Source organism: Chelonia mydas, chromosome 5 (assembly GCF_015237465.2).
Source record: "Chelonia mydas isolate rCheMyd1 chromosome 5, rCheMyd1.pri.v2, whole genome shotgun sequence".
In the NCBI taxonomy this organism is placed as follows: domain Eukaryota; kingdom Metazoa; phylum Chordata; order Testudines; family Cheloniidae; genus Chelonia; species Chelonia mydas.
The window spans coordinates 35368385-35394447 of NC_051245.2; the positions used below are offsets into that span (position 1 = coordinate 35368385).

At 44.7% G+C, this 26063-nt stretch overlaps 1 protein-coding gene and 1 long non-coding RNA gene across 7 annotated transcripts in view; one reads left to right on the forward strand and one right to left on the reverse strand.

Moving 5' to 3' along the window:
• Positions 1-2839, reverse strand: part of MIER3 (MIER family member 3) — a 19296-nt gene extending 16457 nt beyond the window's left edge. For 3 of the 6 annotated variants that reach the window (XR_006290902.1, XR_005225944.2, XM_037902832.2), the window contains exons 1-2: positions 2682-2785; positions 1811-1835 (exon numbers count right to left, since the gene is read on the reverse strand). Coding sequence is in view for 2 of the 6 variants with exons in the window: in XM_037902832.2 (XP_037758760.1) it covers positions 1811-1835; positions 2682-2690 (34 nt within the window). In the remaining 4 variants the exon portion in view is untranslated. Of the gene's footprint in view, positions 1-1810; positions 1839-2586 lie in introns of those variants that run through there. The other 3 variants (XM_037902831.2, XM_037902833.2, XM_037902834.1) reach the window with 3 other exon arrangements.
• LOC122465821 lies at positions 1714-22303 on the forward strand. The gene is made up of 4 exons (XR_006290904.1): positions 1714-1924; positions 3634-3669; positions 21360-21404; positions 21658-22303. It is a non-coding gene; the product is annotated as an uncharacterized LOC122465821 (long non-coding RNA).
• Positions 22304-26063: the final 3760 nt, after the last annotated feature.

Genomic DNA, 26063 nt, shown 5'->3' on the forward strand with positions numbered 1-26063 from the left:
TTACAATTCTGTTGCTTTGCATTTTCTAATTTAAATACATTTTTATGACAATATTAGAAAGGATGCCATTAGATTTAAAACATTTTAAAAAATAAGTATTCTACACTACAAGACTACATTCCACATCACAGATTACTGAAATAAAGAACTTTAAAAATTTAACTGCTCACTATTCTATTTACTTATTGCATTCCTTCAGCTAGGGAAGACAGACTAGCTAGTTACACTTTCTTTTCCATTCAGTTTCACTTTCAGGTTCTTTTGCACTAGCACTATGTTGCAATTTTTAGATCGCAGAAAGTGCCCAGAAATATTTTTGTTAGGAACTGATTTCAAATTTCATTGAAACATTCATATTGGTCCTAAATTTCATAAAGACATACACCTTACTTCTGGGTTCAAAAGCAAAGTCTCATAATACTAATTTTTAAAGATCCTTCCCTTTATTGCTAACCTGAAGATTTTAAAGCATTTAATTTCTTGTTCACTTTCTAGATTTAGACATCTACTTTCTTTTTCAACATTATTTTCATTATCCAGAAATAAAACAAACACTCAGTTTCATTTTCCAGTTCTCACTAGAACAATATTGTTTGAGTTCACAACACTGCAGGGAAACATTTCAAACCAAAAGTTGTTCCTTTTATATTTTAAAAAAAGCATCCATTAAAACTTGACAATTCGTATTAGTTCTTGTAGAACTCTCAAAATTTACAGAGCCTAAAACTAGTTGATAATATCCTTTTAATTACAATAACTACATTTACATGTTGAATTTTTTAGTTACATTATTTAGACACTGCTCCCTCCCACAGCTTCTAAAGTAGTATTCAGATACATAATTGTTAAATAATAATTTCAAATATAAAATGCAGTACATTATATATTCTGAAACTACACTTGCCAATTGCTGCACTCTGTTGTTTTACATTTGTTTGTATAACTAAAGTGGGAAGTGTATTCCATTTACAGTCTTTAAACAAAAATATACCATTTACTTAACTAACTTGGAATATTCAATAATGGATCTGACAAAGTATTTTTATTCAGATATGTAAACATTTATTTTAAATTAATAAGTTTAACAAATGTAATTAAAATGCAGCCAATTAAATTATAAAGACTAATTTTTGTTATCAAAGATAAATTACTTTTTGAGCTAATCTGGAGAATGACAACTGTTCATGAACAAACGCAAAATAAGGTCCCAATCCTAAAAACACTTATGCATGAACTTAATCTTACACATGAACAGTCCTACTGAAGTCAGTGGGAATATCTGCATGTGTAAAGTTAAATGTGTATAATTTTTTCAGGATTGAGGCCTTAGATGGGGGATAAATAATAATACTTAATATTAAGGTTAAGACAAAAGAGTAAGTAATAACTTAAAAGTGTTTGAAACTTGTTAATAACAAGCATCAGAATTTTAGGAGCTTGTAGTTAAAGGATATCAGTAAAGTAGTCACTCTCTTAAGTCTACATATTTTTACTAAGAAGTTCACTTCCAAAAGTTTAAAAAAAACAAAACAGGTGACACAAGAATAAATAATTGGGTAATTAGTTGAGACTACAGATTTGGTGAAAGAATTGCTCTAAAGGAAACTCCATCTGTTATTCGGCAGTAAACTGGAGACATGGAAATAAAACATTTAAAGTGAACTACCGGGGGGGGGGGGGGGGGGGACGGGACTTCGTAAAGAAGTAGAAAAAGTTTGTGGTGGGTCTTTGACAGAAAGCACCTGTAACTCAACCCCTATCAAACGCTACCCAGCTGTTGGGACCATAGAAGGAAATAAACAGGACAAACCTGGGCTCGAACTTCCAAAGGAAGCCTGGAATATAAAGGAGAAAGAGGCAGAGCTGTTAGAGGGATGCGCTGCAAATGGGAATCGGGGAAGGAATCCTACAGCCAGGATAACAGGTAGATTTCTCAATCATTTCAAGTTCCCTGTCTCCCCGCATCGCTCTCTGCGAAGGAGTCTCTCTGTCCTTCCCCCAGGTTTCTTCTTCCTCCTCCCCGCTATCTCCTGTCTCTCCCCATCCCCCTAGGGTAGACGCCTCATTTCTCCTCCTCAGCGCTTTTCTCCCGTCCCCTCCGTCCTGCCCCTCCATCCCAATCCCCGCTGCCCCAGTCTCTCGCTTGCTGTCTCTCCTCCGCCACATCTCCTGTCTCCCCGGCCCGGTCTCCTGACAGGCCCCGGAGAAGGAGCCCCGTCCAGCCACCCCAGCTCCCCCGGCCCGGCCAGGAGGTGACAGGGGCAGGGAGTGACGGAGGGAGCCGGACCGGCCGCCGCCTCCTCCCCGCACCCCAGCCCGGGTCTCCTTCCACCGGCCAATTCCCCCTGCCCCTCTCGCTAGCCGCTGGGGCCCCTCTGTGCGCCCCGGCCACGGAACCAGCCCGCCCCGGCCGTGCCCGGGGCCTGTCCGCCGCCCCGAGGTTGGGACCCGGCACCCCGCTCCGCAGAGCGGGCGGCCGCGGCCTAGTCGCGCAGGCTCCCGCTGCCCCGGTGCGGACGGCTCAGCCAGCCCCCGTGCCGCCCCCGGAGCCCCGCTGCCGGCCTCCCGTCTCCGGAGGGAGGTTACCGGGCCGGCGGGACCAACGCGAGCGGCCTCCCGGCGGCGGGGCCCCGCAGCGAGCCGGCCGGACCCCAGCGCCCCAGTCCGCTTTCCCCGCTCACCTCCGCCATATTGGGACCGCTCGGGCTGAGCAGTAGCGCTGCGCCAAGTGCCCGGATGGGGCCGCTAAGCCAATGGCAGCCGGAGCCGGAGCTGGAGCCGCAGACGGCCAGGGAGGCCGGCGAGGAGGCGGTGCAGAGCCGAGCCCAGGGCAGCCCCCAGGGGCTTTCCTCCTCCTCCTCCTGTCCTCTCCAGGATCTGCCCTCACCCCGCCCCAGAGAGTGCTGGGCGCTCCCCACCCCACAACACAGGGAGCTGTCCCGGGACCCCCATCCCCAGAGGGTGCTGGGTGCTCCCCACCCCACAGCACAGGAGGCTGTCCTGGGACTCCCCTGCCCCATCCCCAGAGGGCGCCGGGTGCTGCCCACCCCACAGTGCGGGGGCTGCCCGCTGGGACCCCCCGCCCCATCTCCAGAGGGCGCTGGTTGCTCCCCACCCCACAACACAGAAGTCCAGGCTTCTACCCCAACCCAAGAGTGCATTCCCCGTTCCACAATACAGGAGCACCTCAGAGGGTGCTGAGCGCTAGCCATCCCACAAGGGGGCCTGCCCAGGGACCCTCCTGAGAGAACGCTCTTCACGCCACAATACAGAGGGCTGTCCAGATTCCCCCTACCCCAGTCAGAAAGGACACTTTCCATCCACAATATGCAGGAAAGCTGCCCAGGCACTCCTCTCCCACCTGGAGAAGAGAATGGCCCTCCTGTCTTCCACTGTGTGATCCATTGAGAGAGGTCTCCTTTGCACTCTTCCTGGGTAAAGCGCAAACACTAATGAGTGCTGCTCAGGGGCATATGCTTGAGGGAACATTCTCTGTGTATATAAAATCTCCCCACTGTATTTTCCACTACATGCATCCGATGAAGTGAGCTGTAGCTCACGAAAGCTTATGCTCAAATAAATTGGTTAGTCTCTAAGGTGCCATACATACTCCTTTTCTTTTTGCGGATACAGACTAACACGGCTGCTACTCTGAAACCTGGCATATAGGTGAGTGGCAAACACAACCAATTTGGTTGACTTAATGTACCCTCTCTACAAACGCACACGTCATACATCATTTGAAAGCTTATTATGTCTAATTTAAGATGAGATATGATGCAGAGCTGTAAAGTGATGCCATTACCATAGAAAAAGAGATAATGACATCATCAACATGTTAAAATGACCACTTTCAACTATTTGCATTCCTTCCTATTAACGTAATGACTCATGTATCATTTCAAAACACAAAATAGGGGTTTTTTTCTGACCTCAAAACATCACAACAACGATCTAAAGGGTACAATGAAATAAATGTATATAGGTGTCATCGCAATGTAATAGTGCTGGTGACATTTTTAGTCATCATTATCATCCGCAAATTCCCCATATTCAAAGGCACTGTATACTTTTTCAGGGAGATTTAACATGTCAGTAATGTAGATTGGTATCTACATGGCTTAGTTGGTCACGTTTGTAGTAAAACAGTGTGCCAGCCTTCCATACTTCATGTGTGTGTATAGCTGAAGTTTCCAATCATCCTCTCACTTTTAGAAGTAGTATCTACATAACCTGGAGAAAATGATCCCAGAACTTGAATGTAGGAGATGGGACATACCCCCATATTTGAGTCCTTGTGGGATCTTAGAGACTAACACATTTATCTGGGCATAAGCTTTTGTGGGATATAACCCACTGCATCAGATGCATCCAATAAAATAAGCTTATGCCCAAATAAATGTGTTAGTCTCTAAGGTGCCACAAGGACTCCTTGTTGTTTTTACTGATACAGACTAACATGGCTACCACTCTGAAACCTACCCCCATATTTGAAATTTCTCCAGTAGTGGCAGCATATGCTGAGTTACAGCATCATCAAGCTCTTTAATGATGTTTGCAAACTCAAACACCTTTTGAGTGTCAGCCAATGTTTGTCAGACAAATGCTGGAACTACCTGAGTACCTCCTCCCTGCTCTGTTCCTGATGGAATTCTGCACCCAAAAAATAAAAATTTTGCACACAATATTTTAAAATTCTGCAAGTTTTATTTGTCAATAAATAAACATGGAAGCTCCAGCATGGCAATGGGGAGTAGAGACTGCATGGAGGTGGGCGATCACCCTGCAGCCTCCCCTCCCTTCTCCGGGGACACAGACTTGGTGGTGAGGCTGCATCTGACCATGACACAGCGCAAGGGCCAGGCCTGCCCCAGATACACTCCTAGGCGCCGACTCCATGGGTGCTTCCGGGCTGGAGCACCTACTAGGAAAAATTAGTGGGTGCTTTGCACCCACTGGCAGCCAAGCTCCCTTCCCCGTGCCCACCCACCTCACCTCCTCCACTGCCTCCAGCTCCTCCCCTGAGCATGCCGTGTTCCCACTCCTCCACCTACCTCCCAGCACTTGCCGCCGCCAAACAGCTGTTTAGCAGCGTAGCAAGCTCTGGGAGGAAGGAGGGAGGAGCTGGAACGTGGCGTGCTCAGGGGAGGAGGCAGCGAAGAGGCGGGGCTGGGGTGGGGATTTGGGGAAGGAGTCAGAATAGGGGCAGAGACTTTAGAGAAGGGGTTGGAATGTGGGCGGGAGGGTATAGGGTAGGGGTGGAGTCAGGGCAGGGCCGGGAGCAGAAGGGGGTTGAACATCCACCGGCGCTAGCAGAAGTCGGCACCTATGGATACACCCCGGGGCCCTGCCCCTCCACACCAGATGCACCAGGTGTGGGCCGGCAGGCTTAGCCTGGCAATATCCAACTGTGGAGGAGCTTAGTATGGGGGGAATCCAGGTGTGGGGTGAGAGGGTTCTGTGTGGGACAATTTGGGTGTGAGCGGCTCTCTGGGGCATCCAGGTGTGGGAGGGATCTGGATGCACAGGGGCTTGTTGGGGCGTTTCAGATGCAGGGGCAATGGGACTCTGTAGAGGGGTCCAGGTGAAAGTGGTTGGGGCTTAGCGGGGGGTCTGGATTTAGCAGGGGGGAGATGGGACTGGCAAGGGGGTCCGGGTGCTGGGGGAGTGGGGCTTGTGGGGTAGGAGTTTAGATAAAGCTGGTTGGGGCTCAGTGGGATGGGGATCTGGGTATGGGGGGGTGGCTTGTCAGGGTGGTCCAGGTGCAGCGAGTGTGGGGCTCTTTGGGGGTGGGGATTTGAGTGCGGGGGACTCAGCGGGGATGGTCTGAGTGTAGAGGTGGGGGACTTGATGTGGGGGGGACCTAGGACGCAGGGAGTGAGGCTTGATGGGGTGGGGAGTTTGGGTGCGGGGGTTCATGAGGGGTTCCAGGTGTAGGGGGTTGAGGCTTGTGGGGGCATCTGGATATGGAGTGAGGTCTGGATGCACAAGGGTTGGGCAGATGGGGGTGCAGCTCTCTGTACAGTGACCCAAAGACAATCCATGCCTGCTGAGAGTGGGGAGGCACAACCCCAGAACAGCTCAAGTTATGCCCCCTCCTTTCAGCCCCTCCCCTCCTGGAAAGCAGCAGCCCTTCCGTGCGGCTCCTAGCTGTTCCACTGCCTCTCCTGGAAGAGTTAAAGAGGGGATCCCTCCTGTAGCTCTGCCTCTGTGTCTGGTGCAGCTCCCCAGCTCAGCTGCTTTGCAGGGAAGGGACCGAGCCACACCATGTGACTGAGCAATATGGGGGGGCATGTGACTCCACATGCCCCACACCCATCGATCCCACCCTATACAGCTGTCAATCCATGGTCTGAATCGCATGCTGGGTTCCTAGAGCTGCTGACATTTCCTTACATTTCAGGATGATAGTATAGACTGTGGCCACATCAACTGATTTGGCATCCACAATAGATGCATATGCAATTGCTTTGGAGGAGTTCTTAGTTGCAAGCTTGTGGTTGAAATCAGCCAAAGTGGTGTGTGGACATCATTTGGTATTGGTAATACCTCATGTTGTAGTAGTCTTAAGACACCAGGGGAGATCTCAAACAGTGTTCATATGTAGGTGGTGATGTTTATTTTCTCAAGTACTTTTTCATGGTGAGTTGGTTCTAGATGTGTTCTAAGTTTTTAAAATGCTGAACACTGAGTAAGAGACTCTGATTGCCTGGGGTGAGTAAATGACCTTTCTTTCCCATGCTTCAGTAATAGTCCACCATCAAAAGAAATATCTTCAGACTTTTCTTGAAATACCACTCTAGCCATTGAATGAAGTGTACTTTTTCCATCGATGGTCTGTACACTGATGTCTATATTACCATTTCCTTCATGGATGGGATTTCAATGAGCTTGAAGTGGTACAATTCTAACTGGAATGAACATTCCTCCCGGAGTCTTTCTACTTCAGTTTTTGCAGCAATAGTAATGAACCCTCTTAGCTCATCATAATTGATGCAGAATCTATGAAGGTGTGGTATGTCAGTTAAATTGTGAGACCTAAACTCATGGCATAGGTGTGCAGCAAGGCTTATGTGCAGTAGCATGATCATTTTGGAACTGTTAAATTCTATGCACTCTGCAACTCCGAGGCACCTTCATTGAATGTCTCCTGAAGGATGATACTCACTGCTGGCTGAATTACATGCTTCTTTATCAATTAAAGGACAAACTCCTGCACCAATGGGGCATAAAAATAGCTGACCTTTTTAAACTACAATCACCTGGCTTTGGATAATATTCTGAGGCTTTCGTTTTAGCTATTTCACACAAGGATTGAAGCGGCATTATACAAAAACACTTATTTATTAGAAAGCTGTTCATCAGGCTCATTTGTGAGAAGAACATCCAGAAAACATTTGGATGACTTAACTTCTTGCTTCAGAAACTAGCAGCTTAGATAGCATCAACTATTTTTATTGCACTGCATAGAGCAAAGGTAGACTTGCTTAGTCCATGCTGTGCATGGAATGAAATTGCAGAACCATAGTGTTTTTCTGATCTTGCCTGTAATTTACTAATGGAATAGCTTGCAGTTTCTACATCTGAGGGAAGTAGGGCTTTATATCTTTTTCACAGTTTTGACAGAAGAGCCTTCTTGTTGTACATAAGATTCTCTGTCTCTTCAATCAGCTGATAAAATGCAGTATCCTAAGGTGACTGTATTGTTGCAGTGTAACTAGATGGTTTTGGTTTAAGAGATTTGTTTTTTCCTCAAGTAGAAAGGCATGTTGAGCGATAAACTGTATCCTTAGCAATCAAGTCTTCCACTAATAGTCTATGCAACATGTCATCATCTGCTCTTTGAAGTGCTACCTCCATTAGATTGGTTGCTTTCTCAAACGTTTCTATTATATGAAGTCTCTTATCTATCTTTTGTGTTTTTTCTCAAGCAAGCAATGCAACAGGACTGGGATGAGAGGTTGTGCTTGCTCTGGTGGCTACAGAAGCAGGTGAATGTGATGTTCTCTGATCAGATTCAGAGTTCATTTTCTTTCCTGGGTTCAATACAAATTTGATATGTACCAAATATGATTTGCTTGTGTATTTCTGAAAGCAATCCCTCTGATAGAGTATTGGTGGCACATCATCTACATTACAAAACTCATCCAGTAGCCACCAGCAGTTTTTCTCCTGGCTTCTGCTGCCAGCATCATAGAATTCTGTCCAGAACTGATAACTTTTGACTTTTTTTTTTATTCTTTTTGCTTTTTCTTGACAAATATCACATTTTTCAAAGTTTTGTGGAGAGTCTTTCTCTTTGATGTAAACTTTAAGGGGCCTATATCTTCCATGTTTGGCACCAGAAGTATGCAATCAGGCAGCAGCAGAGGCCTAAATAAATAAAAAGCAAATACAGTACTGTGTTAAATGTAAACTACTAAAAAAAAAGGGGGGGAAGTTTAAAAAAATTGACAAAGCAAGGAAACTGTTTCTGCGCTTGTTTCGTTTAAATTAAAATGGTTAAATGCAGCATTTTCTTCTGCACAGTAAAGTTTCAAAGCCGTATTAAGTCAACATTCAGTTGTAAACTTTTGAAAGAGTTACAAACAACCCCCATTCCCAAGGCTTTTGTAACTCTGAGGTTCTACTGTAATATCTGAAGTAATCTGTAAACAAAAAATAAAACTGGTTTATTTTTATTTGGGTGCTGTTGCTGGGAGTTATCCAATCTGGGTTTCAGCTTACCTACTACCTATTTCCTCTCTCACCGGGAATCAGACTTTGCAGTGAGTTTTTTCTTAGTGAACCTCTCCTTTTGGGATTTGGTTCATTATTATTTAGAGTGTGTCACTGATATTATAATGACACTTATGTTGAGCTGGTTTCCCATTGGAATCCACCACAGCTTTAGCCCTGCACCATGTCCTCTGGGCTAACATGCAGTGGAGAGATTTGGGAGCTTGTAAAGTGGGGGATAATTGGCCTATCATGGGGTGTATAGAACCCATGTAGAACTGGCAACCAAAGAATTAATGCAGCAATTGTTGGCCAGCACTGATTGGGAGCCCCATTGCAGATGGGAGAATAAAAGAGCTCAGAAGCAGAATGGTGGGATGATTGCCAGAGGAGCAAGCAAGCTAGGGAAAAATGATCCTGCCAGTAAGCTGGTGAGATGCTGCCCTACAGTGACAACAGCCCAAAGCACGGATGACCAATGTGACAGGCTGCAGAAGCCTGCAGAACCAATGGAGGCAAGAAGGGCTCAGGGTAGAGCAGGAGAATTGTTGAGGACTGATTCTACCTGGCTGGCTTATGGGCCCTGAGCTGGAACCCAGGGAAGTAGGTGGCGTGGGTTCACCTACCTATCCCTCAACAGACAAAGAGGGTTCCAGACCCCTTGAGGACAAGGACCAGATAACCCCTGCCAAACATAAGGAGAAGTCCAAGTCCATGTGCTCCTGTAAAATGGGAATTAAGGTCCTTGCCTCCAGAATAGGCTTCACACAAGAAGGGTGGGCTGACAGCCTCCCACCCCCCACACTGATCTGAGCAGGCTCTGTGGAATGCCTTCTCTGACCAAAGGGACTGCTATTGCACTGGGGAACTAGCCCACAGGGCTTCATTAGGCTCTGGTAGAGGACTCCCAGGAGACATCTACCCTCCAGCTTCAGTGTAGACATTCGCTACAACGATGGAAGGGGTTTTTCTGTTACTGTAGTAAATCAACCCCCTCGAGAGGCAGTAGCTAGGCTGGTGGAAGAAGTCTTCCATTGAGCCAGCACTGTCTACACTGGAGATTAGGTAAGGCTTAACTATGTGTCTCTGACATCCCTGAGAGAAATAGTTAGGTCAACCACAGGTTTAGATGTTGACTAGGCCTCAGGGAGAAAATAAAGAGAAAAGAACACTTCTTTCACTCCTAGTTTTGTCCTCTGCTTTTGGTATCTCTGATTTTTGTTTTTGTTTTCTTCCGGTGCTTATTGTGGAATTCAGGATTACAGCATCCCAAGCAACAAATGTGGAGAGGCTCTGGTTGCCCTTTCAGTTCATAGATTGAAACAGCAGCCACAGAAAGAGGGAAGGCTGGGATGATTTCACTCCTTCCAGTCTCTTTTTTCATTACACCCGCATAGCCCATGAACACTTGAGCTTTGTGTAGGGAGAGTGGATTTCATCCTTTGTTTAGAGTTTAAGTGGGAGCTAACTTCCTGCTAGCTGCAAAACAAGCAGGTATTCTGGGACTCTTTTGCAAACATTTTTAGATGGGCAAAAAGAAAAGGAGTACTAGTGGCACCTTAGAGACTAACCAATTTATTTGAGCTTAAGCTTTCATGAGCTACAGCTCACTTCATCGGATGCATTCATCCGATGAAGTGAGCTGTAGCTCATGAAAGCTTATGCTCAAATAAATTGGTTAGTCTCTAAGGTGCCACTAGTACTCCTTTTCTTTTTGCGAATACAGACTAACACGGCTGCTCCTCTGAAACCTATTTTTAGATGGGTGATACTTTGGCCCTAAGTGATGAAACAGTGTCTTTCTAAGATGAGATATGGGGCAATAAAATCAAGAAAATGCTGAGTTGAGGCTGTTGCATCAGCCTTAACAGTCCAGTTCTTTTTAGGGTTGTTGTAGCACAAAGCTCAGAGACTGTCAGAACTATGAGTGTTTTCCTAAGTGTACTATATGTGCAACAATACCAAGGCACCAGGGATTCTAACACCCGATACAAAAATGAATGTCACTGGTTTTATAATGACTCTTATGTTGAGCTGATTTCCCAAAGGGAGCCACCACAATAACTACATATACAGCTATGAGAAATTAAAGAAAATCTTGGAAGTTTCTAAACTGATTATATACATATATGCATCCAATGAAGTGAGCTGTAGCTCACGAAAGCTTATGCTCAAATAAATTTGTTAGTCTCTAAGGTGCCACAAGTACTCCTTTTCTTTTTGATTATATACTGAATATCCTGAAACTTTTCAAAGACACATCTTGCTTCTTGCTTACATGTAAAATGTTTCAAAATGTACCTAGTTGTAAAAATAAGGTAAACAAAATTTAAAATGAATGCTAAAGAATAAATAGAAGAGATTATGAAATATGAGTTGTTCTTGTTAAAGCATTTATGTATGAGAGTCCATCAGCTAGCTAATCAATTTACTGTAAATTTCATGTGCCCTGAGTTAGCAACCCAGTCAGTTTCTCTCTATAACTTATGGAAAATACAAAAATTCCATTATATGTTGGAAGTAGAGCTTATTCAATGTGGGATAGGCAAAAATAGAGAATGAACTAGTAAATTACTGTTTGTTATTAGGAACACTTAAAAAAACCAAACCAAATGGATGGTTCTCTTTCTGAAATTTCAAATAGCGTATTCATTTTTCTAGGCAGTGTTTGTGTTTGTCCCAGGCCTGAAGAAGAGCTCTGTGTAAGCTCAAAAGCTTGTCTCTCTCACTGACAGAAGTTGGTCCAATAAAAAATATTACCTCACCCATCTTTTCTCCTATTCGTTATGGTCATTGCAGTTCCCTAATTGGAACAACACCACCGGAATTAAGCACAATGAACTCCTGATCTTACTTACATAAGTAGTCTCATTGACTTTAACAGGAACATCAAGAATAAGGGCTCCAGAACTTGCCCTATTTTTATTTGGTTTTTATCTTTGATGTAAAGTAACTTAGGGAAGGTTTACTAAATGAGTTTATCTTTCAGCAGAGTAAATGATTTAGGCATCACTCATTCATGGTACATTTATAGGGCACCCACTTCATCTAGCTAGTTAGATTGCATAGAAAGCAGCACTTTTTAATCAAAATGAATTGTTAAGTGTATTTCAGCATAAAGTTATTTTAAACTAAGCTAAAGTTTCTGAGCCCCCTACTCCTAGCAATAACTACTTTAATAGGAAAGGAAAAATTAGTACTTAGTGGTGTATTTTTAGTTGAATTGTGGGTGAAATTCTGGGTATTTCCACCTCTTAAAATTTGCCCTTGCAACAAGGTAGTTGGAGGTGTAAATACCCAAGTTCAACTGCAGGTGCAATCAACATGCAAATGTTGTAGGTGCAATACTTATGGTCTGTTTTTGTTTTGTTTTCTTCTAAGCACTCACATGTGTACTGAAGCCAATGGGAATTACAGGTGCTCAGCCCCTTTGAAATCAAGCCATTAGTGGCTACTTTCCCTTTGATTTAAATGACATTGGTCATTTTTTAACAGAGCCAAATCATGCTCTAGTTGTGTAAATAGACCCATTGACATCAATGGAACTACTATTGTAAGAGTTGCAGGATTTGGCCCATAGTCCTTTTTTCCTGGCCCAAGAAATGATAACATGTATTACCCTGCTATTGTATCTTAGGCCCTGTCTACACTGGAAAACTTCTGCACAGTAAAGCAGCTTTCTGCGCGGTAACTTACGAGGTGTGCACACTGCCAAGCCACTTAGTGCACAGAAACTGCACAGTGCAGCGCTTTTAAAAAAAAAACACTACTCCAACAAGAGGTATAGAGCTTTCTGCGCTGGGTTTACAGTGCCAGTGTAGACACCGCGCTCGATTACAGCCCTATGATTGGCTTCCAGGAGGTGGCCCACAATGCCTGTTCTCACCTCTCTGGTCATTGGTTTAAACTCTACTGCCCTGACCTCAGATGACCAACTGTCATTGCCACCCCGTACATTCCTTTGGAATTTTGAAAGTCCCCTTCCTGTTTGTTGGGTGATGCATGCAGTGGTCTCAGCACATCTTTCCAGGTGGCCACGCCTGCTCCACACAACAGGTGATCCCCCGCTTGGAGCAATGCCAAGCTGCTGGACCTCATCAGCATTTTGGGAGAGGAGGCTATCCAATCCCAGCTGCACTCCAGCTGTAGGAATTATGATACCTATGGACAGATTTCACGATGCATGACAGAAAGGGGCCATGACACATTGCAGTGCAGGGTCAAAGTGAAGAAGCTGCGGAATGCCTACCACGAAGTGCAGGAGGCAAACTGCTGCTCAGGTGCTGCGCCCACGAGCTGCCGGTTCTACAAAGAGCTGGATGCGCTACTCGGTGGCGACCCCACCTCCTCTAATAGCCCTGGTCTCTGGCTGTTCAAACTCAGCCTCTAGGTGCTGAGCCTCTGTGGTCCAGCCCTGAGTGAAGTTTTCACCCTTCACAAATATTATGGAGCGTACAGCACGCAGCTATAAGCGTAGGAATATTGTCATCGGCCAGGTCCAGCTTCCCATAGAGGCAGTGCTAGCGGGCTTTTAAGCAGCCAAAAGCACACTCAGCAGTCATTCTGCACTTGCTCAGCCTGTTTAACCACTTCTTGCTGCTCTCAAGTTGCCCCGTGTATGGCTTCATAAGCCATGGCATTAAGGGATAGGCGAGGTCTCCCAGGATCACAAGGGGCATTTTGACTTCCCCTACGGTGATCTTCTGGTCCGGGAAGAAAGTCCCTGCTTGCAGCTTCTTGAACAGGCCAGTGTTCTGAAAGATGTGTGCATCATGCACCTTTCCGGAGCAGCCTGCGTTAATGTCTGTGAAAACCCATGGTGATCCACAAGCGCCTGGAGAACCATTGAGAAATACACCTTCCGATTAATGTGCTAGGTGGTCTGGTGCCAGAATTGGAATATGCCTGCCATCTATTGCCGCCCGCAGTTAGGGAAGCCCATTTGTGCAAAACCATCCACAATGTCACACACATTGCCCAGAGTCATGGTCTTTCAGAGCAGGATGCGATTAAAGGCCCTGCAGGCTTCTGTCAACACGAGTCCAACCGTCAACTTTCCCACTCCAAACTGAGTAGCAACTGATCGGTAGCAGTCTGGAGTAGCCAGCTTCCACAGTGCAATTGCCATGTTCTTCTCCAATGACAGGGCAGCTGTCATTCTCCTGTCCATGCACTACAGGGCTGGGGCGAGCTCATCACACAGTCCCATGAATGTGGTTTTCCTCCTCCACAAGTTCTGCAGCCGCTGCTCCTCATCTCAGACGTGCATCACAATGTGATCCCTCAACTCAGTGCTTGTTTCCTGAGCCCAAAAGCAGCGTTCCACTGTGGTCAGCCCCTCCGTGAATGCCACAAGCAACCTTGTGTCGTAGCTGCTACCCATGGAGAGATCAATGTCACGCTCCTCTTGTCTTTGTAGTTTAAGGAATAACTCCACTGCCACTTGTGACATGTTAGTCTGAGTGAGCGGCAAACTGGTCAACAGTTCGGGATCCATTCCTGCAGACCGAAGAGACAGAGCGCGCAGTACACAAACCGTTGAAAGATGGTGCCACATGCAGACAGAAGCACAGGGATTGCTGGGATACGAAGTAATGCATCACGGGGCTTTGGGACAGGATCCAGAATGCCCTGTGACCCCCTCCGTTTTCCCATAACTCTTAGCAGCAGAAGAGGAAGAGGTGCTCTGTTGGATAGCTGCCCAGAGTGCACTGCTCCGAATACCGCTGCAAGTGCCGCAAGTGTGAACACGCTATTGCGCAGGCAGCTGACAGTGTGAACACACAACAGCAGTTTCCCTTCGGCGCTCTCTGAGTGGTGCTGTAACTCTCGGCACTGTAACTCTGCCAGTGTAGACATGCCCTTAATGTCTCTTGGGATTGTGACTGCAGTGTATAGGAATTAAGTGTTTTCATGTTTTTATCTTGAACAGTTTAACATTTTGAACATAGAGCTGGATGATAATTTAATGAAAACTTTGACGTGAGCACTGTCTATTTGTATTATGGTCGTGCCCAGAGACTCTAACTGTGATTAGGTCCCCATTGTATAAATACTCTTCAGGTTGTTTTACCATTCCTAACACAAGTAGAATGCATCTCAAAATAAATGCTTTAAAATGATCAGTCAAAGCAATAACATCCCTATTCTTCGGCATTGGGAGCTTTGCCTCAGCAGCCTTCTGGATTAGGCCCTATATTAACTCAGAATTAATCCTTGGGCTGGCTTGCTTGAGGGCTTTGTGCCAGATTCTTTGGTTCAACTTGACTGTGTGTTTAGGCTGCTTGGATCTTTAGTTTGAGATTAATATTTTGCACCAGCTTTATTGTATGGCACTTACATCCTTAATGACAATCTCTCTATAAATGTATAAAATATATTTAATTTTTTTTACTATTTGTTTAATAGCTGAGCTATTTTGCTTTCTAGTTTTCCTGTGTAAGTGTCTGGTATTGTACACACAAGATGAATGAAAGACTAAGAACTTTGAATTGCCTGCCAAAACCCATTCTTAATCTTTGTTCTCACTCTTCTGTACATAGGCCAACGTGGAACTCTTAATCATTTAATTTCCAATTGATTCTATACTTTTCTTATTAAGCAATGTTTGACTCTAGGATTTTTGTTAAATTTATTGGGTTGGTTGTTTTTTTTTTGTTTTTTTTTTTTAAGAGATTCCGGGTTTATCACTTATGCTTCAGTATTTCAATATTTTCTTTACCTTATTTTTAATTTATAAATTTACTGAGATAGACAATCCCTCAGCCTGGAATAGGTTCATTTCTATGTCTCATCACTCCCCTTAAAGTTTCTAGTCATATCTAAAACCAAACTGAGCCTCAAATTATATACTGTTTCTGGAATACTAAATTTAAGGAAATTGTTATATGCTTGCAATGATTTTTAATTCATTTTAAAAAAGCCAACATACTATATACAGTTCTTCTAATTCATTCTGAAAAATGGGATACTTTGCTTTACTCTTAAATCTCAATGTCTGTCTAAATTCTCCCTGGCTTATCCCTTGCTCATGTCATCACTGGTTGAAAGGGTGTTTAAAGGTTTTTGAGCATCTGTGGCAAAAATCTTGGTTTATTCTTCAAAACTAACATAGCAGGAGAAAACTCTTCACAGAAGATATCACTGCCTCGCCTAAATCCATTCATTACCTGAACATAATCTCAGAAGGGTTGTTGTTATAACCTAAACCAGTAGTTTTCCACGACAGACATCACGTTCAGCACAGCCTACATAATTTCAAAAGCTGTTTCTGTTCTATTTAGATTACTTTAGTGCTTTGTTTTGAGCCTCTGCTATTAAATGTCTATTGCTCAAGGCAAGTTGTTTGTCAGCACGGTGTATTATAACATCTGTGTGGTGATGGCACTAAAACTTATTTTATAGCCCAATATGTTCAGTTCTCTCAGTATTACTGTGATTTAGATGACATTGAGCCTGATCTTTTACTAGTTTTATCTTGCTAAATTCAAATAAGATACTAAACTGCTTTTTCTGTTTACCAGACATTTTCTCATATATATTTTTTGTTGTCAAATCACCAATCTATGTCGCTAGGACACAATATTTTGGAGCTAAGCTCTATTCTGTACAAGAATGTAACATTTTATTACCATGTATACCAAAGTATAGCACCCCAGAACACTGGTAGGCTGAACTTTACTCCCTCCAATAGGAAGGCTCTGGGATTCTGATTAATACTTTTCTTAAAAAATGGAAGATGGGACATTTTCAGTGAGATTTGGGCACATAACTGCGTTGAAATCCCCAATGTATTGCTTTAATTGTTTACATTGACATTGCCTTATAGATTTTAAAAGTTTGTAAATGATCCAAAACTCAGGAGCAAACATTTCCCATCCACTGTCTTTATGGAACCTTCCAAACTTCACAATCTATTATCTAAACTGTCAGGAGTTCTGTGGGTTATAAACAAATGTTAACATGCAGTCAAGAAACTACCAAATATCAAAAGTACTCATTCAGAATAAATATACATCCCCACCTGCTTATCAAGTGATAGACCTGGACATGATCCTGCAAATTGCTGAATGCTTCATGCAAGGGGATGACTACTGTTAACTCCCACTGAATTAACTGGGAATTTGGAGTGTTCAGCACCTCTCAGGAGGCGCAGACCTTGCAGGATCAGGCCCTTAGACGCCAGGGGTATTCTATGCTGTGCCCATAAGAGGCACATCCCCTTGGTCAGAGCTTGGGAGGATTTACCAAAGGCAGTCTTATGGCTATCTTTCACAGTGCTTCCACAATACCTTCCTTATAGCCTTGTATGAGGCTTTTAGTTCTCCTTTATGCCTTTTTACCCTGCATACAGGGACCAGAGCAGAGATGGGACTTTCACCAGAGAGATGGAAATAAATGAAGAGCTAAATCTTTTCCATTTCCCCAGGTGATGTGCTTTAGCTGCAAGCAAATCAATATGAGAGTGACTCCATCATGAAAGCAGGAGAGTGTAACTGAAAATGAACCTGAGCTAAACACAACTGTTGCATAACAGATTAGGAAATTTGAAGTCTGCTATTCATGGATGGAAACCTGACTTGGGAATCGAAATAAATATTTCATCCTCATCCCTGTTTTCACCCAAGAAACATTAATGCCTGATTACATTGAAATGAATGGCAAAACTCCCATTGACTTCAGCAGCAACTGGCTGATGCCCATAACGCATTCACCCCCTAAATTATCTTCTAAGAAGTACCTGATCAGTAAAGACCAGCATGTGCCTTAGGAGAAAGTCGGGGATGGTGCACAGCTGCATTGCCCCAGTGGCGCTAACAGAGTCCTTCCCTTCAAAGTCCCCAGTGTGCAGCGTGGGTGCACTGGCTGTACTACTCTTTGGTACAGTGCAGTCTGTGTCCCTACTGCTCTCAGCCTGCTCTGAATCCCTGAGGGCGAGGGAAGCATGGAGGGAGCAGTCCTTGTACCCCCTCCAGCGAAGGAACTGTGATTGTTGCTGGCCCTTTTACAGATTGTGGAGGTGGAAGGCTTCTGTACAAGGACCTGGGCAATAGGACCTTAAAATTCCAATGCCTGGAAATTGCTTTCAGGCCTAAGATTTGGAGATTTTATATTTACTTCTAGAAGTAAAGTTACACTCCATTGCAAGTGTGACTGGAGCAAACACTAAGCACTGGGTACAATTAGGTCCCTGAATCGAATGGCAGTCCCATGTCCTTTCTTTGTATTTCCTCTCCTTACTTCCAAGAGTGCAAATTAAAAAGGGACAATTTATGGGCAAAGAATGAACATGTCTGAGAGAAAAGGTGTGAACCTCAGCATGCAATTACTGCCTGGATGTGTGCTTGTTGGGCAGGAACTATCTCGTTGTTACATATGCCTGCAGTGCCTAGTACAAAGGGGCTGGGACTTCCAGGTGCAACTGCAATGCAAATAATTAGATACATGCTCCTTTTTTTGCCCATGCTCCTGCTAAAAGGCAATACTCTCATTATTTCAGGATTCATAGATTCTAAGGCCAGAAGGGACTATCGTGGTCATCTAATTTGAACCCCTGTCTAACACAGGCCATAAAACTTCAACAAAATAATTCCCAGAGAAGATTTTAGAAGGGAAGTGGCACGGGCCAAGGGGTGTGCTGGCCGCCCTTCCTGCAGCCCCCATTGGCCTGGAGCGGCGAACCACAGCCAGTGGGAGCCGCGATCAGCCGAACCTGTGAACGCGGCAGGTAAACAAACCGGTCCAGCACTCCAGGGGCTTTCCCTAAACAAACAGCGGACCGGCTTTGAGAACCACTGATCTAGATCGTTCTGAATCAGTGATCTCTCCTCTTCTTTTTTTTTTTTTTTTTTTAAACACTCCCCCAATTTTTGTGTCATCTGCAAACTTTATCAGTGAGGACTTTTTTTTTCTTCCAGGCAGGGATTAATTTGTGCTAGAACGTGCCAGGGCTGAGCCTCAGCACCCCTAGGCTTAGCAGTTCATAGCCCCAGCACCTCTGGGTTTGTTGCATCAGTTATGAAAGTAAAAAAGTTGCTTGACCCATGGCCAGGGGCAGCAGGTTTGTATAATTTTTGGTGGTGCCCAGAATGGGTCCAAGTCCTACCCCCCCACACCCCTGCTTTGTAAGCTGATTATATATAATGTAAAAATGGACTGGAAACAGTAAGCATTTAACAGTTTCCCTATATTGCACAATGTGGGGGGTGAGGGCTCTGGCTGGCGTGAGGGCTCTGGGGTGGGGCTGGGATGAGGGCTTTGGGGTGTGGAAGGGGACTAAGGGCTAGGGCAGAGGATTGGGGTGTGGGGGGTGAGGGCTCTGGTTGGGGGTGAGGGGTTTGAGGTGTGGGGGCGCTCAGGGCTAGGGCAGAGGGTTGGTGGGGGGGTGAGGGCTCTGGCTGGGGCTGAGGATGGGGGGTTTGGGAGGGGGCTCAGGGCTAGGGCAGGGGGTTTGGGTGTGGGGGTGAGGGCTGCAGGGTGGGGCAGGGGATGCGGGGTTCATAGCGCAGGATGGGGCTCAGGGCTTGGGCTGAGGGTTGGGGTGCAGGCAGGGGAGTCCTCCTCTCTGGCCCCAGCCCCCTCCCCCCCAGCAGCACACTCACCCAGCACCGTCACTGCACATGCTCCTAGGGGCCAGGCCCCTCTCAGGTCCAGGAAGCCCCTTCGTCCCATCTGTGATGGGGGCCGAGGGGGGGGAGCTGCCATCACATGTGCGCCTCCTCCCTCTGCAGGCAGCTGCGCCACCACCGCAGCCTGCCACTGGCACTGCTCCCTTTTGTAGCTGGCAGCTGCTGGCGAGGGAATGCAGCGCAGAGTGGCAGGGCAGCCACCTGCTGCCCAGGGTACAGGCAGGGATGCTCCGGGGGATGTGCACAGGGGCGGCAGTCGGGGGACACTCCAGGGGAGGCACATGGGGTGTGAGGCCTAGAACATTGGTGGAGCCGGGCCCTAAATTTGCTGAAGCACGGGCACCATAGCCCCCTATAACTCACCACCCCTGGCCATGGCACCTAATTGCTTGAGTCCCAGCACCTCTTTCATTACAAATTAAGCACTGCTTCCGGGTCATTAATAAAGATGTTAAACAGCACAGACCCAAGAACTGATCCCTGTGGGACCACAGTGCAAACAGATCTGCTCAATTGCTATTACAGGTACTTTTTGAGACCTGTCAGGGACCGCAGTGGTCCTTGCCTGATAATTGCTTTTTTACTTTGCACTTACACAGTCCATGCCAGTGCTGTGCTACATCAAGCCTATTATCATTGTAACCTTTGACACATGGATACATATGTAAAACTTTATCTAACAGCAAACCTTTCAGTTGCCTTTCTGGATGAACAATAGCATAAAGTATGCTATTGAAGTAATTATTGTAAACATCTTTAATAAAGGTAAAAACTTAAATCTCCTTCAGTGGTGTTTTTTTAATACATTCACCTTAAGGGAATGAATCAAGTTGCCATATGGAAAGATATTTCACTAGGATCCCATACATACATTTCACAAGAATATTAACAACCACTGTGGCTGCAGCTTTTAAGACCTCACATGAGATTTTTGGTGAACCAGAATGTAGGTACTAGAATCAAGATATTACTGTAACCCTCTTGCCAGTTGACAGTAAGGGATTCTTGGGTCTCACTGGGTTTGCTCATTCTCCTTAGTGGAGCCTGTCAGTTAGGCTGTGTGCCTGACTCCTCCAGGGGCCAGTCAGCCCGCCTATTTTCCATGTAAGGGACTTGGGTTTGGTTTTGGAACTTGCTCACTAACTTTAGTCCAAAATAACCTTTTTAAAAGACCAACCTCACAAACAAAATAAGAGCTATAGATACCCTGACAGCAATAAAGGTCCCAATCCTGCAAAGACTTATGTATGTGCTAACGTTGTGAGTAGTACTATTGAAGTCTATGGGACGGCCTGCAATGTGTAAAATTAAGTACGTGCATGTTTGCAGTCCACATGGAGAACCACCCCGCAGCACAATAAAATAACAAAAATCAACATTACAGTAAAATATGAAAACACAGTTGAGGGGGTTCTGTGTGAGCAATGATATTTTTGGGGAGATGAGGAGAGTGCTAAACCCTGTCAGGTTAATTTTTGATTGGCCAATTTTGGCTACTTAGGTGGAGTGATGCAGCTCGATTTAAAACAGGCACCCTTTAAATGTCTGTATATAAATTTGCAAGAAATAAGAGGAGATTTCAGTTTTAAACAGGAATTGATTCTATTTAGAGCCAGATAAACAGGTGTATAGATTTATACATACAGATTTGTAAGGTGAAAGTAATGACATATAGGGACCAGGTTTTCTGTTTAATACACATTATCTTATTTTACTTTGTACACATGTAAGGTAAACCTATGCACTGTGTAATGAATGAGGTAACAGGATATTTTTAATTTTTATTATGTTTCCTATTTCTGATAAAATAGTTAATAACTTTTTAATTTAATGGAAATTGTGTCCTTTGTCATCAGATACCTCTTAGTACTGTTCACAAATAGGTTAATTTCCATATGTAGACTTATTTGGAAGGTGTGTGTGTGTAAAAAAAACCTTGATTTTTGTTTTGTTGTTGTTGCTGGGTAATCTAATGCCACTCAAGCCAGTCTGTCTCTTCCAATTTATTGTAAGGAAGCATGAAGCCTGGGTTGGAGGCAAGACCAGAAAGCAAATAAGGTAAAGTCTATGTAGAATATCGAATCAGAGAAATACAATGACCTATGTAAAAAGATATTCTTATTCTCAATAAATACCAGACATGAAATTGTCCCTTTAAAACTTCATACCTTATATGACACCTTAAAGATTAACAAAAATATCTATCTATCTCTCTCTTTTAAGAAAGGGAGGTTTGGGGTTTTCTTTAAAGAAACTTTAAGGTCAAAAGTAAGGAAATAAATCCTTGACCTGTATCATTATCTTCCTGCAGGACAAAATCTCTACAGAGATCCCCTGGCAAGAATCTCCACATGCTGTTTCATTGGGGAGTGTAGAAAAGGCTAAGGGGCCTCCCCCTGAGTTTGGCAGGATCCCCAGGAAACCGTGCAGATCTCTGGCATCCAAGATGGGTTAGGGTCTTTAAAACAAGTTCCCATGCCTCTGCACCAACCCTGGTTCCTGGTACCCCTTCTGTCTCTTGCTTCCTGGCAGTGCTATTCCATTGGAGCCATGCTACCAAGAAAGTGCCACAGCTGCTTTCAGAGACCCTGGGAAAAGATAACAGCCAGTTGTTATATGATCTCTTCCAGAGAACCTTCCTAGGATTGGAGGGGGATGATGTGTTCTCTCGCTCTCTGTACTCCTAGCCTGCAAACACCCACTCCAAGGTTCCCAGTCCCTATCCTCTCCCTTGACCACAGTGGGAAAGCACAGTATTTGCCCCATGCTCTCTATATGGTGAAATTGTCTGTGCTGCCTTTGTATTTAAAAGCGTGCCCATCCATGAGAATGTTATTCGCCCAAGACTTTTTCTGCTCTCTCTCCTTCCTATATGCTCCACATGCTTCTGAATGTCCCTGTAAAACAGTATTGAGCCAGGAGAACAAAATATGTTTCTCATGATTTATAATAGCATTTTAAAGGTCTAAATAATGTAACATAATAAAACATTGTTTTTAATTTCTTTCCCCGTGTCAGTGCTCTGCCTCAGTGCCTTTCACTGCACAAATTAGCTTTATAATTTGTATTATTTGCTGGCATAGTAGGCCAAATTCATCCCTAGTTTAGTGTAGTTCCTCTGAAGGCAAAAGAGTTATGACAGAGATTAATCTGTTCCCATGGGAGTTGGAACAGCTACGGTCATTGTTATTTCTAGCAATTTCACATCAGTGGTAATTTTTCTTAATTTTCCTGTATAAGCATATAGCCAGTTTTACCACTTTTTTTGAGCATACTTTTAAAAAAGTTAATGCACGCTATGGGATATATCTTCAGATTGACTTTAGCTGAGTATCAACTTTTTGTACCTGAAACTATTTGTGTTTCCATTTTAGATCCTTTACACAAATCTATATGCACTGTGAGTAGTCCCCTTACTTCAATGGGACTAGTTCAGTACTCACAATATATAAAATGAAACATCAAGGGAGAAATCTGGCCACACTGAAGTCAACGGAAGTTTGGTCATGGACTTCAATGGGGCTAGGATCTAACCCCAAATTGTTGCAGGTTTAATGTCCTGGTTTGCACTAGAGTAGAAATGTCATATTTTGTTTTAACAAATTAATATAACATAAATCAAACAATTTCCTCTTAATATTTTCTAAAGTAATTTCCACTGCAGGCAATCAAAAGCTTTTTGAATGGCTAGTATTATTAACATAATCACAGAAAATATAATAACAATATGTTAAAGAGTGCAAACACTAACTTGGTGGAAGGATTAATTTAGAAGAGATGCAAAGCCTTTTGCTGTCTGTCTCTGTTTTTGATAAATCCACACTGCACAATGCATGCAAAGCCACACAGCACTCAAAAATGGCGAGATGTGATCCAAAGCCCATTGAAATCAATAGAAAAATTCCCATTGACTTAAATGTACCTTTGGTGGGCTGACACTACTGCTTTTCCTGAGTGTAATTTTACTGTTACTTTGTGCAGTCCTCCTCCTCCTCCCTGTTGTCATATGCTGAGACTGCAAACTCCTTGGGGGCAGGGACTTGTTTTTATGATGTGTGTGTGTATGTGTATAGTGTTTAGCACAATTGTCTTGACTCATGACTTAGGCCTTTAGGTGCTATTGCCATACAAATTATTACTAACTGAGCTAAATGTGTTAGATTCATTACAGCTTAGCCTATATGTTGTTGTGTTGACAAATACTTTTAATAACAAAACAAAATGGTGGTGGCAGCTTTAGGCCTATGGAACGTATGCCACTGTATTTTTACTCTGCCACTGGCCCCACTCCTGATTTACAGTCAACCTGCTAGATAGAGCACTATCCTTGATTCCCATCCATGAGTTCTTTAAGACTCTGGTGACAGCAACCCACAGAAGAGACTGAATTCCTTAGTGACTGTCCGTCTTCCGTTTGGAAAGCTGAACTTTTATGGCACTAGTAGTTGAAAATCAAACACCAAAACCTACATAATCTCACAGTTTTGGGGAGTGGAATGAGGTTGCAGAAAGTTGGGAGGTAGCCGGAAAGGGGGTGAGGAGGGAGCTGGGTGTGGTTCTGAATGTGTTAGTTTGTATAGGGCCTCAAAAAACAAACAAACAAACAAAAAATGCAAGGTGATTCCTGCTGGACAGTGAGAGCTCTGTTTTTCGAGAGGCTTGATATATCTTAAAAAAAAAAAAAAGACCCAATCCTGTAGATCTTTTAGACAATACTTCCATTGATGACAGCGGGAGTTTTGGCTAAGCTACAAACTGCAGCATTAGACCCAAAAGCTATCAATGCAGAACTCAATGTACATGGAATTGAAAGTGTCTCTACAGAATATTTAAAGACTTTTAATAAAATTGAGGTTAACTACTCAGCATTGATTTGAAATAAAATTAAGCTGCATAGCTATCTGAGCGTAGTCCTTTTCTAATGTTTAAAGAGAAGAAAGTACTTTACATTTTTTTCACTTTCTAATTTTCTCTGGTTTTTATTCTTTTACATAATAACTTTATCAAATAATATAAAAATGATCAATTTTGGCAGCACATACTTTTTCATAATAAGTTTTAAAAACTTGTAACTTGGCAGGATTTAGAAGATGTTTTAAAATCAGCCTATGCAGTGATGAGTTGCCAAAATCTTAACAACCGGTTCCCTCCTCATCCCATGAGGGGGTCGTGCCCCGACCCCTGGGACTCCTGCCCCATCCAATCCCCCATGTTCCTTGACGCCCCCCTCCCCTGTCCCCTGACCGCCCTCAGAACCAGGCAGGAGGGTCTCATGGGCCACAGTAGTGGGTGCCCAGCCCACCCCGCCCCTAAGAGCCAGAGGGACCTGCTGGGGGGCGAGATGGGGAGTCCCGGCAGTGCTTACCTGGGGCAGCTCCCGGGAAGCTTCCGGCAGGTCCCTCTGGCTGCTAGGGGAGGAACAGGGGGAGCGACCGTTCCCCCCACTGATCACATCAAAAGTGGTGCCTTAGGCACCGACTCCGTGGGTGCTCCAGGGCTGGAGCCCCCAAGGGGAAAATTTGATGGCTGCCCCCACCAGCAACTCCCCACCCCGCACCTGGCCCCAGCTCATCTCTGCTCTGCCTCCTCCCCTGAAGGCCCACCCCCCGCAGCTTCCCACGAATCAGCTGTTCGCGCGGGAAGCTGGGGAGGGCTGAGAAGCAGGTGGTGGCTTCGTGTTCAGGCCCAGGGAGGCAGAGGCGAGCTGGGGTGGGGAGCGGCTCCCCTGCGCGTCTCCCGGGTTATCTGCTGCGGCGCAGATTGCCCTCCTCGCAACCCCCCTGCCCCAGCTCATCTCTGCTCCGCCTCCTTGAGCCTCCGCGCGAAGCCGCCGCCTGCTTCTCAGCCCTCCCCGGCTTCCTGTGTGAACAACTGATTCACGGGAAGCCAGGGGGGCAGAGAAGCAGAGCGGGGTGGTGCGTTCAGGGGCGGAGGTGGAGTGGAGGTGAGCTGGGGCCTAAGGCACCATTTTTGGCACGGGCTTCTAAATTTAAAAACCGGTTCCAGCGAACTGGTGTGAACTGGCTCCAGCTCACCACTGAGCCTATGTCAAGGTTCCTTCCCCACTCTGAACTCTCGGGTACAGATGTGGGAACCTGCATGAAAGACCCCCTAAGCTTATTCTTACTAGCTTAGGTTAAAAACTTCCCCAAGGTACAATCTTTGCCTTGTCCTTGAACAGTATGCTGCCACCACCAAGCGTTTTAAACAAAGAACAGGAAAAGAGACCATTTGGAGACGTCTTCCCCCAAAATATCCCCCCAAGCCCTACACCCCCTTTCCTGGGGAAGGCTTGATAAGAATCCTCACCAATTGGTACAGGTGAACACAGACCCAAACCCTTGAATCTTAAGAACAATGAAAAAATCAATCAGGTTCTTAAAAGAAGAATTTTAATTAAAGAAAAGGTAAAAAAATCCCCTTTGTAAAATCAGGATGGTAAATACCTTACAGGGTAATCAGATTCAGAACAAAGAGAATCCCTCTAGGCAAAACCTTAAGTTACAAAAAGACACAAAAACAGGAATATACATTCCATCCAGCACAGCTTATTTTACCTGCCATTAAACAAAAGTAAATCTAACACATTTCTAGCCAGATTACTTACTAACTTAACAGGAGTTGGAAGGCTGCATTCCTGATCTGTTCCCGGCAAAAGCATCACACAGACAGACCAACCCTTTGTTCCCCTCCCTCCAGATTTGAAAGTATCTTGTC